This window comes from Globicephala melas, chromosome 9, assembly GCF_963455315.2.
Source record: "Globicephala melas chromosome 9, mGloMel1.2, whole genome shotgun sequence".
Taxonomy (NCBI): Eukaryota; Metazoa; Chordata; class Mammalia; order Artiodactyla; family Delphinidae; genus Globicephala; species Globicephala melas.
The window spans coordinates 98,573,223-98,586,977 of record NC_083322.1 but is presented as its reverse complement, the minus strand read 5'-3'; the positions used below and the strand labels follow the sequence as shown (position 1 = coordinate 98,586,977).

Genomic DNA, 13,755 nt, shown 5'->3' with positions numbered 1-13,755 from the left:
TATACCTCAGTAAAGCTGGAAAAAAGAGAAAAAGAAAATTGGAAAGTATCAAAAATTTTTTAAAAAAATAGTCTTTGGCACATAGTAAACACACAGTAAGTGCTAGTTATCACATCATCACCATCATCTCTTATAAATCAGAGAAAGTAAAGAATGTTGGAGAGTTTTAAAAATACTCTAAGATGTTTCAAAAAAGTAATTGGGCTTCCCTGGCGGCACAGTGGTTGAGAGTCCGCCTGCCGATGCAGGGGACGCGGGTTCTTGCCCCGGTCCGGGAAGATCCCACATGCCGCGGAGCGGCTGGGCCCGTGAGCCATGGCCGCTGAGCCTGCGCGTCCGGAGCCTGTGCTCCGCAACGGGAGAGGCCACAACAGTGAGAGGCCCGCGTACCGCAAAAAAAAAAAAAAAAAAAGTAATTAACGCCACATACTAGCAAGAAGGTCTCTATATGTGTTTATATCTGAATCACTGGATTGATTTTTTATTCGAAAATGCTGGTCCTTGAGGACCCATCTAACACCATCCTCCTCCAAACGAGTTTCCCATTGGGAAATATTGAGTCGGAGCGAGGGGAACCAAGTCATACTGCTAGGCCAGGACAGAACAAACACATCTATGTCCTAACAGAGATGCTGTGGAAGTTGATTTATTTGCATATCATGAAGGATTGTCGCGACCCACAATGCAACCACAAGGACAGAATCCTGTTACTCAGGGCTGAAAGCCTTCTAGTGGATACACAGTCTAATGAGTACTCCATAATTAGAGGCACACAAGAAAATCCTATTTTTTCACGTTTACTTTAAACTTCTCCCCAGAGAAATAAATGTAAGCTCATACAACAATGTGAATGTTTCACACCTGCTGACTTGTTTACATGTGCACGACTGCATGGAAGATGCCGCTTTCATCAGTGGGGGGACTCTGCCACCCTATAAAAGCTCTGCTGATACCAATTCCAACCATCTCTGCTCAGGAGACGGCTCTCCCAGGAGCCGTGATCTCCCTGTACAGAGGTAGCGTGACTGTGCACTGCACTGTGCAACCTCTTCCCTCCCGTGTTCACTCACATATCCGCCCGCACTCTCACCCCGGCCTCCTTGTAGCCAGAGACCCCACAGAGTAAGGACTTCAGACCATGGCCTAAAACACAGCAGGCTAAAGGGACACCACCAGACCCTGGCATCACGGGTGAAGCTGACCATCAAAGAAAGAGCTATTTTAGCGTCCTCAGACCTTTTCAGCAATAATAATGCAGACTTGCTAAAAACCAGAGGAGAAAGCAAAGGGAAGGTCAGAGTTCAAGGTCAGAGAGGAGGTAGCTTCACTGAAAAGCTTTAAATCACTTTAAGTTTCCTTCTGAAGACTCACCTGTATTAATTATATCTGTGCTCAAGGTACATAGACAACTTAGGTCAGGTGGATGTCAGGTGTTAGGTGGACAGATGATGATTTCAATGAGATCCTGAGTCAACTACCAAAAGAAGAACTAGACACACAACCAATTCTGATCACAAGGGAGGGATCCAGAAAAGGTCTCAATTCTAGTTGTGACAATCATCACTAAATAAACCTACCTCTACTCTCGGCAGCTGTACGAAATACGTCACCACCAGGTCATGCTGACACTTGGAAAGGGACCAGATGGTGGCCTAATGAAGAGGCTGACCCCTCTAGTCTTATGGGAGAAGTATGACTCCTGTCCAGGAGGAGGTCTCCAAGAACAGCCACTGCCCACAGAGCTGACCACATGGCAGCCGGACCAGCTGCCACAGTGATGGCCTCTCACACCCGGCTCCGCTGACCAAAGCCCAGGTGTCATGATTTTGAACACCAGCTCCTTTCCTGCAAGAAAGTGGTAAAAGCACGAAGTACATCAAGGAACCTGTGGTCTCAATTCCACATACTGTTAAAAATGCAATTTCTAGACCTTAACCCCCAGAGGCCCTCTTTCCTAAAACTGACCTGCCTGGGAACACAGGCTCTGGTGAAGATGCTGGTCAAGTGGCCATGCTAGTTCCCCTTTCACAACCACCCTTCATCTCTCTACAAAACAAGGTACACCTCCCACCCATTCCTACTCTTACAGGATGTGCTGGTCTAGAACTGAAAACTGTTCAGGGTGTCTTTCTAAGGCCATTGCAAATACTGGTATCAGCTCTGTCGAAGAGACATTACTCTGCCGCTTGTTAAAATGGTAAGGAAGACTTTATTCAAAACTGTGGCACCAGGGCTTCCCTGGTGGCGCAGCGGTTGGGAGTCCGCCTGCCGATGCAGGGGACGCAGGTTCGTGCCCCGGTCCGGGAAGATCCCATGTGCCGCGGAGCGGCTGGGCCGCTGAGCCTGCGCGTCCGGAGCCTGTGCTCCGCAATGGGAGGGGCCACGGCGGTGAGAGGCCCGCGTACCGCGCAAAAAAAGACTATGGCACCAGGGGAGAGTGTGATGAAGCTCAATCCCAAACTCAAAAAGGACAAGTGAGGATTTACAGCCAAGGAACAGAGTGAAGGAATCAAGGGACGGAAAATCACTAAGAGGACAGATCAAGGGGAGGGGCATTCTTGCTAAGTTGATTTAACAGAATTCTTGCTGAAGGCAGGTCAAAGTAATCGCATATCAAGGATAGGGGGACAATGTAGCAAGATCCTTGCTAAACGTGGGTCAGCGCAGACAGACGAAGAAGGCCAGGGAGAGGCCCAGTCAAGACAGCACAGAGGAACCTCACTGAAGTTCCGTCAAGGAGACTACCTTTGTCAACACACACTTTGCACCTCAGGCGCTCTCAAACTCTTTGCTTTAAATTAAATTGAAAAATGACCTGATCACAGTTTACTGTGAGGTTTGGGCCCATGACTCAGAAGAAGTTCAATATGAAACTTCTTCCATTTCTACCCGTGATACATGATCCAACTGAAAAAATAAAATCCTCCCCCACCCCACTCAGAAAATTATTGCCAGTAAACTTTTCTGTTTACTAATATTCAGTTGGTAATATATTTACAGTGTTTCCATCGAATGTGTAATAACTGTAATGATAACTCTGTTAGTAAATTTTTAATTTTTAATCGTTTATCTGAGGAAACGTTTTAAAAATTAACTCGATATATATTTTTGTGACCAAAAAGAGGATGGCAAAAACAGACTTTCAAGCATAGATTTCATTAAAGTTCTGTGTGGGAAGCAGAATGGAAGCAGATCAAAGAGAAAAGGAGGTGATGTAAAATTTCCAACTGTTAAAGATGAGCTTGTTTGCATATTTTTAAAGGAATGATAGTGCACAGCCTAAAAGTTGAGAATTATGTTTTATTCAGGAGATACACTGAGGACTTAAGCCCTGGAGACAGGCTCTCAGGTAGCTCTAAGGGACTATTCTGAAGAGGTCGGGGAGGAGCGAAGAGATAGATTTATAGAGAGAGATATCTGTATCTCTGTCTTTCTCTAAAAACAACAACAAAAACCTCCCAGGTAGTTGGAACATCAAAAGATTACTGTTAAAGAACACCAGGCATCTCAAGTTAATGAATTTAGCACTTTTCTATGTATGGGAAGATGCAAGAGTCTAGGCTCTTTGAAATCGTTCCTTTGAGCTGCATCTTAACTACTTAGGGCCGGTAACCTGTTTTTTTCTATCCTGAACCCCTCAGGGTGCACAGTCTGGGGAGGCTGCAGTGGCTGAGGGCTTGATGGCCGCAACAACCTTTGTTAACTGATGTGGCCGGTGACATCCTTCCTCTACAATAATCAGGATCAAATTGCTCCTGGTATTTAAATTCCACTGTATACACTGAGTGCTCTTCTAGTTCAATTTTAAATAGTTAATTTTCACAATACACAAGAGATCAAATCCAATAATCTCACTGGATCCAATTCATTCGTCATTTAAAATCTGTGATAAAAATATTGCAAGTCAACTCAAAAAATATTTGCAGGGGTATACAGTTTTTGAAAATTCCTTAAGAGAGTATACAAACAAAAGGTTTGACACTCTCTGAGCTAGAGAAAAACGGTCAGGAGGAAAGTGACAAGACATAAGTAAAAAAGAACAAAAGAAAGAAGCCAGGGTTCCGGAAAAAGAATCCTGAACTGCTTGGAATGTACCTTGAAGTCAGTAGAGAGCAGCTGAGGTTGCAGAGATTTTAACCAAGTGGGGAGACCCTGCAGCAGTGTGAGAACGATGCCCTGAGGCTGTGGGACTTGCCTCACACACCCCACCCCCTTCTCATCCGTTTGTTTTCTATACAACTAAGGAAACAAAGTACCACAACTAGGAACTTTCACAAACTCTCACAATCAAACTAACTCCCACACTCCCTGCCCCCCCCCCCCATAAGAGTTTAAGATCTGTCCCCACTCTCTCCAGGAAGCCATAGTTTGATTCTTTGGACAACACAGGCATAAATCACAAGATACCAAGAGACGGAGACCAGCCACAGAGCCAAAGGGTTTCACTCAACTTTACTCCCAGTTAGTTAAAAGTCAAGGTGTTACCTTTGTGGATGCTGCCTTCTGCTCCGCCATCCAAAAAGCATCAAAGGGGAAGAGCATTCTAGTTTGAACCCTTTTATTGCTTTACCCAGAGCAAAAATTGAGAGCCAAAGATGGTAGTAATCACAATCTTCCTTTCCCTTGTTTTGGACACTAATGACCAAGTTTCTTTTCAATCTAGTCACAGATATACTAAAAAGGGAAGAAAGCACAATTTTTAAATAAAAAGGTATTTTTGGAGCCCTCTCTCCATTTTGGCAGGGAACCTGGGCAAGGCACCTTGCTTAGAAACAACTGACAATGTTCACAATCTGTTGGTCCAAACTGTGCAGAGCTAAATTCCAAGTGGTGGCTTTTCCCCCAAGCTTCCCTCTACCCTGGGGCACTTCTCTTCTTACAGGTGACTCAGTGGAGTCAATGAGAGCCTAAGTAATTTACCCAAAAGACTCCCAGCCAATACACAAAGGGCTGAGATTCCACAAAACATCCCTATGTTGCCATCTGATATGGTCTGAATGTTCATGTCCCCTCAAAATTCACGCTGAAGTGCTAACGCCAATGCGGTGGGATTAAGAAGTAGGGGCACTTAGGGTGTGATTAGATCGCAAGGGTGGAGCCCTCGCGAGTGGGATAGATGCTTTTATGAAAGAGGCCCCACAGAGACTGCTTACCCTTCCACCATGGGAAGACACAGCCAGAGGCGCCAGCTTTGAACCAGGAAGAGGGCCCTCACCGAACTGGACCTTGCTGGTGCCTTGACTGACCTCCCAGCCTCCAGAAATTGTGCTGTTTATAAACTACCCGGTAGGTGGTATTTTGTATTTTGTTATAACAGCTCAAATGCACTAAGACACTATCTAAACAAGAAACTTAACTCCCATCAGGGGTCTTCTGTGCCTCAAGTACACAATCGATCAATTTCAAACCTGATTTATAAGATACTACTTCTTTGTTCTGGTCGGAGGATGTTGTGCTCTAATCAAGAGATTCGAAGTATGCAGCTACACTTCGTGAAAATATATATATTCATACTCATTGCCTCCCTGTATCCGCTGACCACTTGACTCCTTACCCCAACCAGCAAAGGTCACCGTGTCCTACTCACCGAACACAACGGCCGTGCATAAGGCTCTCAACTGCTCTGCAGCATGAGCGCAGATAACTCCCAAATTTAGATATCTGGCTAGACTCTTGGATCTTTCCTCACAGAGGGCAGATGATCAAACACTTCAAAACACTGCACGTTTAAATCTAAATTCTGACTTTTTAAAATTAAGGACATCAGTATTCTCCAAGTCAAAATCTCAACCAGGGACTTCCCTGGTGGCACGGTGGTTAAGAATCCATCTGCCAATGCAGCGGACACGGGGTCGAGCCCTTGTCCGGGAAGATCCCACGCGCCACGGAGCAACTAAGCCCGTGAGCCACAACTACTGAACCTGCGAGCCACAACTACTGAGCCCGCAAGCCACAACTACTGAGCCTGTGCGCCTAGAGGCCATGCTCCACAACAAAGAGAAGCCACCGCAAGGAGAAGCCCGCGTACCTCAATGAAGAGTAGCCCCCGCTCGCCGCAACTAGAGAAAGCCTGTGCACAGCAACGAAGACCGAACGCAGCCAAAAATTAATTAATTAACTTTAAAAAAATCTCAATCATCTACTTCAACCCAGATGTAAGTCTCCATCTTTGATTTGGCTCGATTTAACATTTTTTTTACTCCATTGGGCAAAGCTGACACGGTACGATAATCAAATCTGTATATGGCACAAAACCATAAAGGTACTGGATTTTAAAAGATAGCATTCAAACAGAGGTTGACAGGCTTAAGGAGATGAGATGAAGGAAGTAATGTAAAACAGAATTAATATGTAGTCCTCAATTTAGGTTTTATATATTATACTCAACACTCTACAACTGTTATGAGGATTTGTGGGTTACCACCAACAGATGTTAAAAACATCTGTGTCACTGCAAACTCAGTGTAAATCTCTTGGCTTCTCTGCATAATGCAAAGGTCCAAACAAGGGCTGTGACAGTGCCAGTGAGACCACATCTACAGAACAGAGTGTCCTTATTGTTCAAACAAGTCCCAATGGGGAAGAGATGGGAGGCAAGCCAAAGGCTGCATGACAAAATGCACCCAACACTGAACTCATTCCTTCTAAAACAGTGTACCAACACCGCAGCCCACTTAACACAGCAGCTCCATAATCAGCCTCCGGTGTCAGGATCACAGGCAAGTACGACACAAATACCACACAGATGGACGGCAAAGTGACCCTGCAGATCTTGCAAAGATACATGAAGTCTATGGAAGAGACAAAAGGCTCTGGCAGGTACCCGTTAATAATGACCCAACAGATGCCCCAAACAGAATGATATGAATAAAAAAGACCAAGAGAAGCTAGAGGTGGACGTACGGCGGGGTTTGATCACTCGAGCAAATAATTCTGGGAAAAAAAGAAAAGTCCCTTACTATGATCATGCCACTAACTTTCAAGGTCAAGTGAAGACTATGCTATTATGCATCACAGACTTTTATCAGAGAAATTAATCTCCCCCGCCCAAATTGATTCAATTCTAAAAATGGGTACTTGGGATGGAATTATCTTAGTTTTATTATCTGGGCTTTGTTTTTCCAAATTAAGCTGAAACTTTTTCCTCACTATTAACTATGAAATTTTGATCCCTGTTTTAAGTGGATTCACTTTGAGTGGCCTTTTTCTAGGACCATTTTTTTCAGACAGTGATGATTTCCTGACCACTGTTCATCCAGTTTGGCAGTTTTCAGAGGGCAGCTGTGAGGACGGTGAGATGATTCAAAACCACATCTTGTGAGAAATAACAGAAGGAAATGATGCCAGAAGAAGAACACGGGGTGGGGAACAGGGGGTGCGCGGAGACCAGCACAGCTGTGTTCAACTGAGGGACTGTCATTGTGAACATGTTTATTCTGAAAAGCCCAAGGGGTACAAAAGTAGAACCAGGTAGAAACAATGCGGACATTTCTACTCAGTATAACAGAAAACTTTAACAACTAAAATTGTCCAAAAAGCTGATGCCTTGCTTTGAGATAGTGAGTTTCCATCACCAGAGGTGTTCAAATAATGATTTAGCTCTAAGTCCTAACACACAAGGCCCCCTTCAGAGTCATAGCTGATCAGCTACCTTCCCCTCTCCTACTGTAGACCTAGTCAGCTCCCTCCTGCAGGGTCATTACCACTGTTCTTTGTACTCATTCAAATATTTACTGAGTCCTTGCTGTGTGCCAGGCACTGTTCCAGGAGCTGGGGATATTTCAGTGAACAAAATGGATCAAAACCTTTGCTCCTATAATGTGTAGATTGTGGAAGGGAAATTCCATCATGTTTTGAAGGTAAGAGATACAGAGAAAGGAGAGAATTGGTCAGAGCCAGAGTGCTGGGAGGAGAATTGGGTTGAGATTTTATATAGGGTGGTCAAGGTAGGCCTCATCAAAAGGGTGACATTTGAGGCCTCACTGAGCGGATAAATGGACGTTCTAAGAAAAGGACTTGCCATCCCATGGCTAGATAATCCAGTGGCCAAAAGCCTGATCCATGTGCTTCCAGAGTCACGGCCCCCTCGTTGGTCTTTATAGGTTTGCACAAGCCACAGGAAAGCAAGGGCCAGGGAGGGCCCCAAGTCAGGGCCCAGAGCCCCAGGCCCTCCTCACACACCCGGAGCCAGTTTCCCCCAGTTCAGAGTGGAGCCCTCGCCACCAGGCTCACGTATCACTGCCACCCCTCGTCCTCAGCACCCAGCCTCCGTGGAGCTTCCATAGATAACAAACTCCCCCACAGTCTTCTCTTTCACTCAAACTGCATGTTGCTCAGATTCTAAAAACTCTGAAGAGTGGGAAGGTGGCAGTAGTTTATTTCAGAAAATTGGCGTCCAAGGGCTGCCACATTCATCGCAATTCCAGGGTACAAAAAACATTTGGCATGAGACAAAAAACACCCTTAAACATGACTTGGTTCTAATTTCAAGACTCCTGGGCATCAAAATACAAAGGACTTTAGAAAAATACTCAGTAATCCCGTGAATTTCCCTAGTGTCAAAAGACGATGTTCCCCTTCCAATCCTCTCTCTCGAAGAGAAGACCACTCCTTTTTCTAGCCCCAGAAGGGATGTTCTTTGGCCGGAATAAGTTTGAACCACATGGCGGCCTCACTTCAAGGTTTCCAGCTTTGGGTTCCAGGGGAGGAACAGAAAGATACTGATGCCGGTCTCTTGAATAAAATAACCTAGTAGAGTTCTTTCCCCCACGGATGGATGCAGCAGAGCCCCCAACCCTGGCACAGGGGGATTTATACTAAATAGTGCATTACACATTTCTGGGATCATTTCAGGAAGGACAGAACGCGTAACAAATACTGCTCAGTATATTACAGACGTGTCAACAACCTGACCTCTAGAAAGAGACTGCTGTGACAATATCCAGAAAGCCACGTATTCTGACAAAAGCCCACGGGGGGCGCATATGCTCAGCACCTAATGACTCCTCGGGTTCTGCTAAGCCATACTCAGGCTTGGAACCGCTTTTCTTCTTCAGTTTCTATGCTGCGGCTGCCACCCAGCGCACTAGCGGACTAGTTCACCAGGGGTACTGGGAGACGGCTCAGCACCGTCACCGTTCCTGCAGCCACTGTTCACAGGGCCTCACACAGACCAGTGGACAGGAGGACAACACACAACTTTAGCATTTCATGACCCAAGAAGCGCCGCGGGATTCCCCTATTCTGTGGCCTCCCCATGGCCCACGTGCCAGGGATATCTATCCAGCTGGCACGGAGCAACTGGGGAGGAGGGAAGATGAAATAAGGGTCCCTGCCGGCTTCCCATGCGATTCACAGGCAAGTCCGGTTAACAGAAAGGAAAGGTCACTTCAGTGATGAGCGTCCCAGAAGCCTCCCCAGGGAAGGGATAATGCTGCCCCCCAGCCGGCTCCTACTAACAGCTCTGCCTGGGCTTTGGGGTGAGCACAGGCCAGGGCTTCCAGGACAGTCCTACTGATGCCTGCTGTGCGGGCACGACTGTTAACAGTCCCCAGCGTCACTCTCCAGTGTCACAGTTTGCATGCTAAATTATATGGTCCCCTAAATGGAGCTGAGTTCCTAGAGGGAATTTTGCTGGTTTTCGTGGGGCCATACCCATCCAAGACTACCACTGGCCTCGGGACAGACCGAGTACAGATTCTCTCCATGTCTCTGTGTCCAGCAGTGGGAGAGGCACAGGATGCGGCAGTCGGAGCCCCTCTGGCTGGGTTAGCATCTCAGGCCCTCACACGTCACAGCAGTGAGACTGTGGACAAGCTCTTTAACATCCCCATTTGACACAAAAATGGGACTAAAAGTAATTGCTAAGAAGATTAACGAGTTAATATTTGTCATGTGCTTAGAACACAGGGGAAGCACTCTGCTAAGTGAAAAACCAACACGCAGTCTAGCTGTCTAACAGGTAAGTGAACTTCTATAGGAGGATGTGAGGCAGGGGAGGAAAGCCCTTCTTAAACAACTTTTAGACACCCTCCATGCTCAAGGACTTCTCCCGAGCACACCACCCCCGCCCCAAGCCCGCCCCACACAACCCTGCGCGGTGCTGCCTAGGAACAGGATGCCAGAGGGCCAGGGCAGCATAAAGGCTGCCAGGTGGTTTATGGTCAACTACACGACAGCCACAGTGAAACCAGCTCAAGCAGAACAAAGACAGGTATTCCAGGTTGCAGCTGGCTGTCAGAAGCCTTCAAACATCTCCCCCCGTTGTCTTAGGCCCTCAAATTGAAGAGAGCTCTTTGCCTCATCACATACTCGGCAATGGAAATAGCACATTTATATATGTGATTCAGGACCTCAAAAGCATCAGAGGCGTACTGATAACAACCAATATTAGATGAAATTCAGAGCAACCCACTCAAGATGAAAAGATCTCAGATGTATAACTCACGTGTAAGATTCCATGTGATACATTAGAAAGAAATCTCCTTAATTCCTCAGAGAGACACCCCTCTACCACAAACAAAACAGGTGCTTGGGACAGTCGTGCAAAAGTGGGCTACACCACACCATCCCATGAAAACAAAAATTACCAATCATCTAGATATCTGACTTTGTGAAAGCATCAATTTACTCCTTTAAATTTTAGTGTATGGGCTTCCCTCGTGGCGCAGTGGTTGGGAGTCCACCTGCCGATGCAGGGGACATGGGTTCGTGCCCCGGTCCGGGAAGATCCCACATGCCGCGGAGCGGCTGGGCCCGTGAACCATGGCCGCTGAGCCTGCACGTCCGGAGCCTGTGCTCCGCAACGGGAGAGGCCACAACAGTGACAGGCCCGTGTACCGCAAAAAAAATTTTAGTGTTTGTCACAGTTCTGCTTAATATCATTTGAACCTTTCAGGCCTGATTTGAACTCTCTCTTAAGATGATAAATTCCTGAAGAACGTCGCGTCTCCCAGACTGTGCACCCAGAGGGGATTCAGGATGGAGAAAAACAGGATACTGGCCCCAGATAGCTGAGGTGCATATCAAAGGAATGATTTCAATATGCTCAAACTCTTGCAACTTCCCATACATAGAAAAGTGCTAAATTCATTAACCTGAGATGTCTGGTTTTCTTTAATAGTAATCTTTTGATGTTCCAACTACCTGGGGGTTTTTTGTTTGGTTTCTGTTTTTGTTTGGCAAAAACTCCTCTATAGGGGGCTTCCCTGGTGGCACAGTGGTTAAGAATTCCCCTGCCAACGCAGGGAACACAAGTTCGAGCCCTAGTCCGGGAAGATTCCACATGCTGCGGAACTACTAAGCCCGTGCGCCACAACCACTGAGCCTGAGCTCTAGAGCCCGCGAGCCACAACTACTGAGCCCGCACACCATAACTACTGAAGCCCGTGTGCCTAGAACCCATGCTCCGCAACAAAAGAAACCACTGCAGTGAGAAGCCGCGCACTGCAACGAAGAGCAGCCCCCACTCACCACAACTAGAGAAACCCCACGGGCAGCAACGAAGACCCAACGCAGCCAAAAATAAATAAATAATTTTATATTAAAAATACCTCCTCTGTATCCTGGCTCCTCCCTTAACCCTTCAGAGCAGTCCCTCCGAGTGATCTGAGAGGCTGTGTCCCAGGCTTAAGTATTTTGAAAAGAACTGAGTCCTTGAAGCAGTCTAGGCTACGTACAGGGCACAGCACCACACACACTAAAGACGTGCAGGAGGCAGAACCAACGAAATGCTAGGTAATTTCACCAAGTGCTGATTTAACAGTGGGGGGATCGCATGTGTAGGTACAGATGCATGCGTTTTTATGTGAATAGTGGTCTCAGATTCACGTCTCCATTATCTGTCTGGTGATCACCCAGGAGACGTGATACCTAAGGTCATAAAATTATGAATCAACAAAAAGGACGCAAGTGGAGGGCACTCCACAAAAACATGAACCACTCAGCCAGGGAGACAGAAGAACAAAAAGAGTAAGTCTTTGCTATGGCGGGGCCGGGGGCAAGAAACTTTTCCATCAACCTTCTTTTCAGGAGAGCTCAGACTCTCCCATTTTGTAACACTGATTTCCTTATACATGAAGAAAACCAAGGAGTCGTTTCCAGAGTTTTACTACCTAAAAGAGAAAACGTAAGAACCTCACCACTCATTTACTTTGACTTCATTAATTTAATAAAATTTCATTCAAAATAATGGAAGTGAGCAGGGAATAGAACAAACCTTAATCCAGACTGCACCCTAGGGCCCCACTAGCTCCCATTTTAAAGAACCCGCTTTAGCAAGAAGGGGGTGGTCGCCATACGAGGGCGCAACTTTCCGGCCGGGGGCAGCCGAGGTCCCCACGAGATTGCGGTCACCAGCAATTCCTCCGCCGTCGCTTCAACAAGTCCCCTGTCTCGGCTCCAAAAGACCACACCCACCCCGGCTCTTCGGGGGTTTTCTCTCGCTTCGGAAGACTGCGCTTCATCCTCACCGGCGGGGACATTTACTCCTGCTCAGTCCCGCCATCTCACTCGGGGACCCGTGACACCTCCCTCATCCACGTCTCCGCGCGGTCGCGCCCCGACCCGGCGGCGCCCCCTCCCCAGCCCCAAACCGCTGGTCGCCCTGACTCTGCGCCTGCGCCGCTTCAGGGACCACCCGCCCGCCAGCCCCACCAGACCCGGGCCCCCGGGGGAGGCGAGGGGAGGGGTCGGGCGCACAGCGCGCAAAGGGTTCTCCCGGGTGTTCCCCACGCGCGAGAATCGGTAACGCGGGGCGGGGGGACTGAGGGCCGTCGGAGGAGCGGGGAGGGCTGGGACGACCCCGTCACCAGGGCGCGGACGCCTTCCGCACGGGGGCTTGTGCGGGTCCGTGAGGCCGCGGCTCTCGGCCCTCAGCCTTCAGGGCTCCCGCACACGGTCTCCCGGGCGCCTCGGTGCCGTTACCGCTCAGCCCCGCCCGGCCCGGCCTTACCTCCACGAGCAGCCCGAGCAGCAGCGCCGCCGCACTCCCGGCCAGGCGTCCCATGGCTGCGCGTCCTCCTGGTCGCAGGCGCGGGCCAGCAGCACGTCCCCTACGAGGGGGCCAGCCGGCTGGCGGGCGGGATCCCGGCCCGGAGTCTCAGGGGTTCGGGCTGGCGGGCGGGGAGCCGGGCTGAGCCGCTAAGCCCTCGCCGCGCGCGCCCCCGGCTCGCGCGCCCCCGGCTCGCGCGCCCCCGGCTCAGCTACGGGGTGTCAGGGTCAGCCCCGCCGGAGTGCGCGCGCCAGGAGCTGGGAGATGAGTCGCGGAGGCTGGCGAATGGGAGGGGAGGGGCCAGCTGTTTCCCTCCCTCCTAGGAGACCGCCCAGTCACCCCTGAATAGACCTGGTAAGGTTTTTAAAAGAAGCAAAGTCTCCGCGGAGTGAGGCTCGTTCCAGAGGGAGATACATGAACCCGTTGTGTGCCTCCAGGTTCTTCACCGTCCCTCCCATCCCTGCACACCGTGGGGGCGGTGCACCCTCCCGACGTGTGACGGCAAGGACGGCCAAAGGATGAGGCAGACGGAGAATGGAAGAATCCCTGCGCTTCACCTCTCGCTTAGATGTGGTGCTTTCATGCCCGCATCCTCCTGTGCTGGCCCTGCCTGTACTCCCCGCACAATTGGCCCACATTGAAGCCCACCCCCCCGCTAGTAAGTTTGCGATGTCCTTGCCTCTGCTGAACTGACTTTCTTCCCCCCACTACCTCGTACCTACCATGGTTTTTTCACAACATGGCTCAGATTCCATCTCATTTAT

General features: G+C 48.7%; 1 protein-coding gene across 3 annotated transcripts in view; it reads right to left on the bottom strand.

The window, feature by feature from the left end:
- Window positions 1-13,155, bottom strand: part of VOPP1 (VOPP1 WW domain binding protein) — a 92,532-nt gene extending 79,377 nt beyond the window's left edge. For all 3 annotated transcript variants that reach the window (XR_009565176.1, XR_009565175.1, XM_030871305.2), the window contains exon 1: window positions 12,953-13,155. Coding sequence is in view for 1 of the 3 variants with exons in the window: in XM_030871305.2 (XP_030727165.1) it covers window positions 12,953-13,006 (54 nt within the window). In the remaining 2 variants the exon portion in view is untranslated. The remainder of the gene's footprint in view (window positions 1-12,952) is intronic.
- Between the last annotated feature and the right edge of the window lie 600 nt (window positions 13,156-13,755).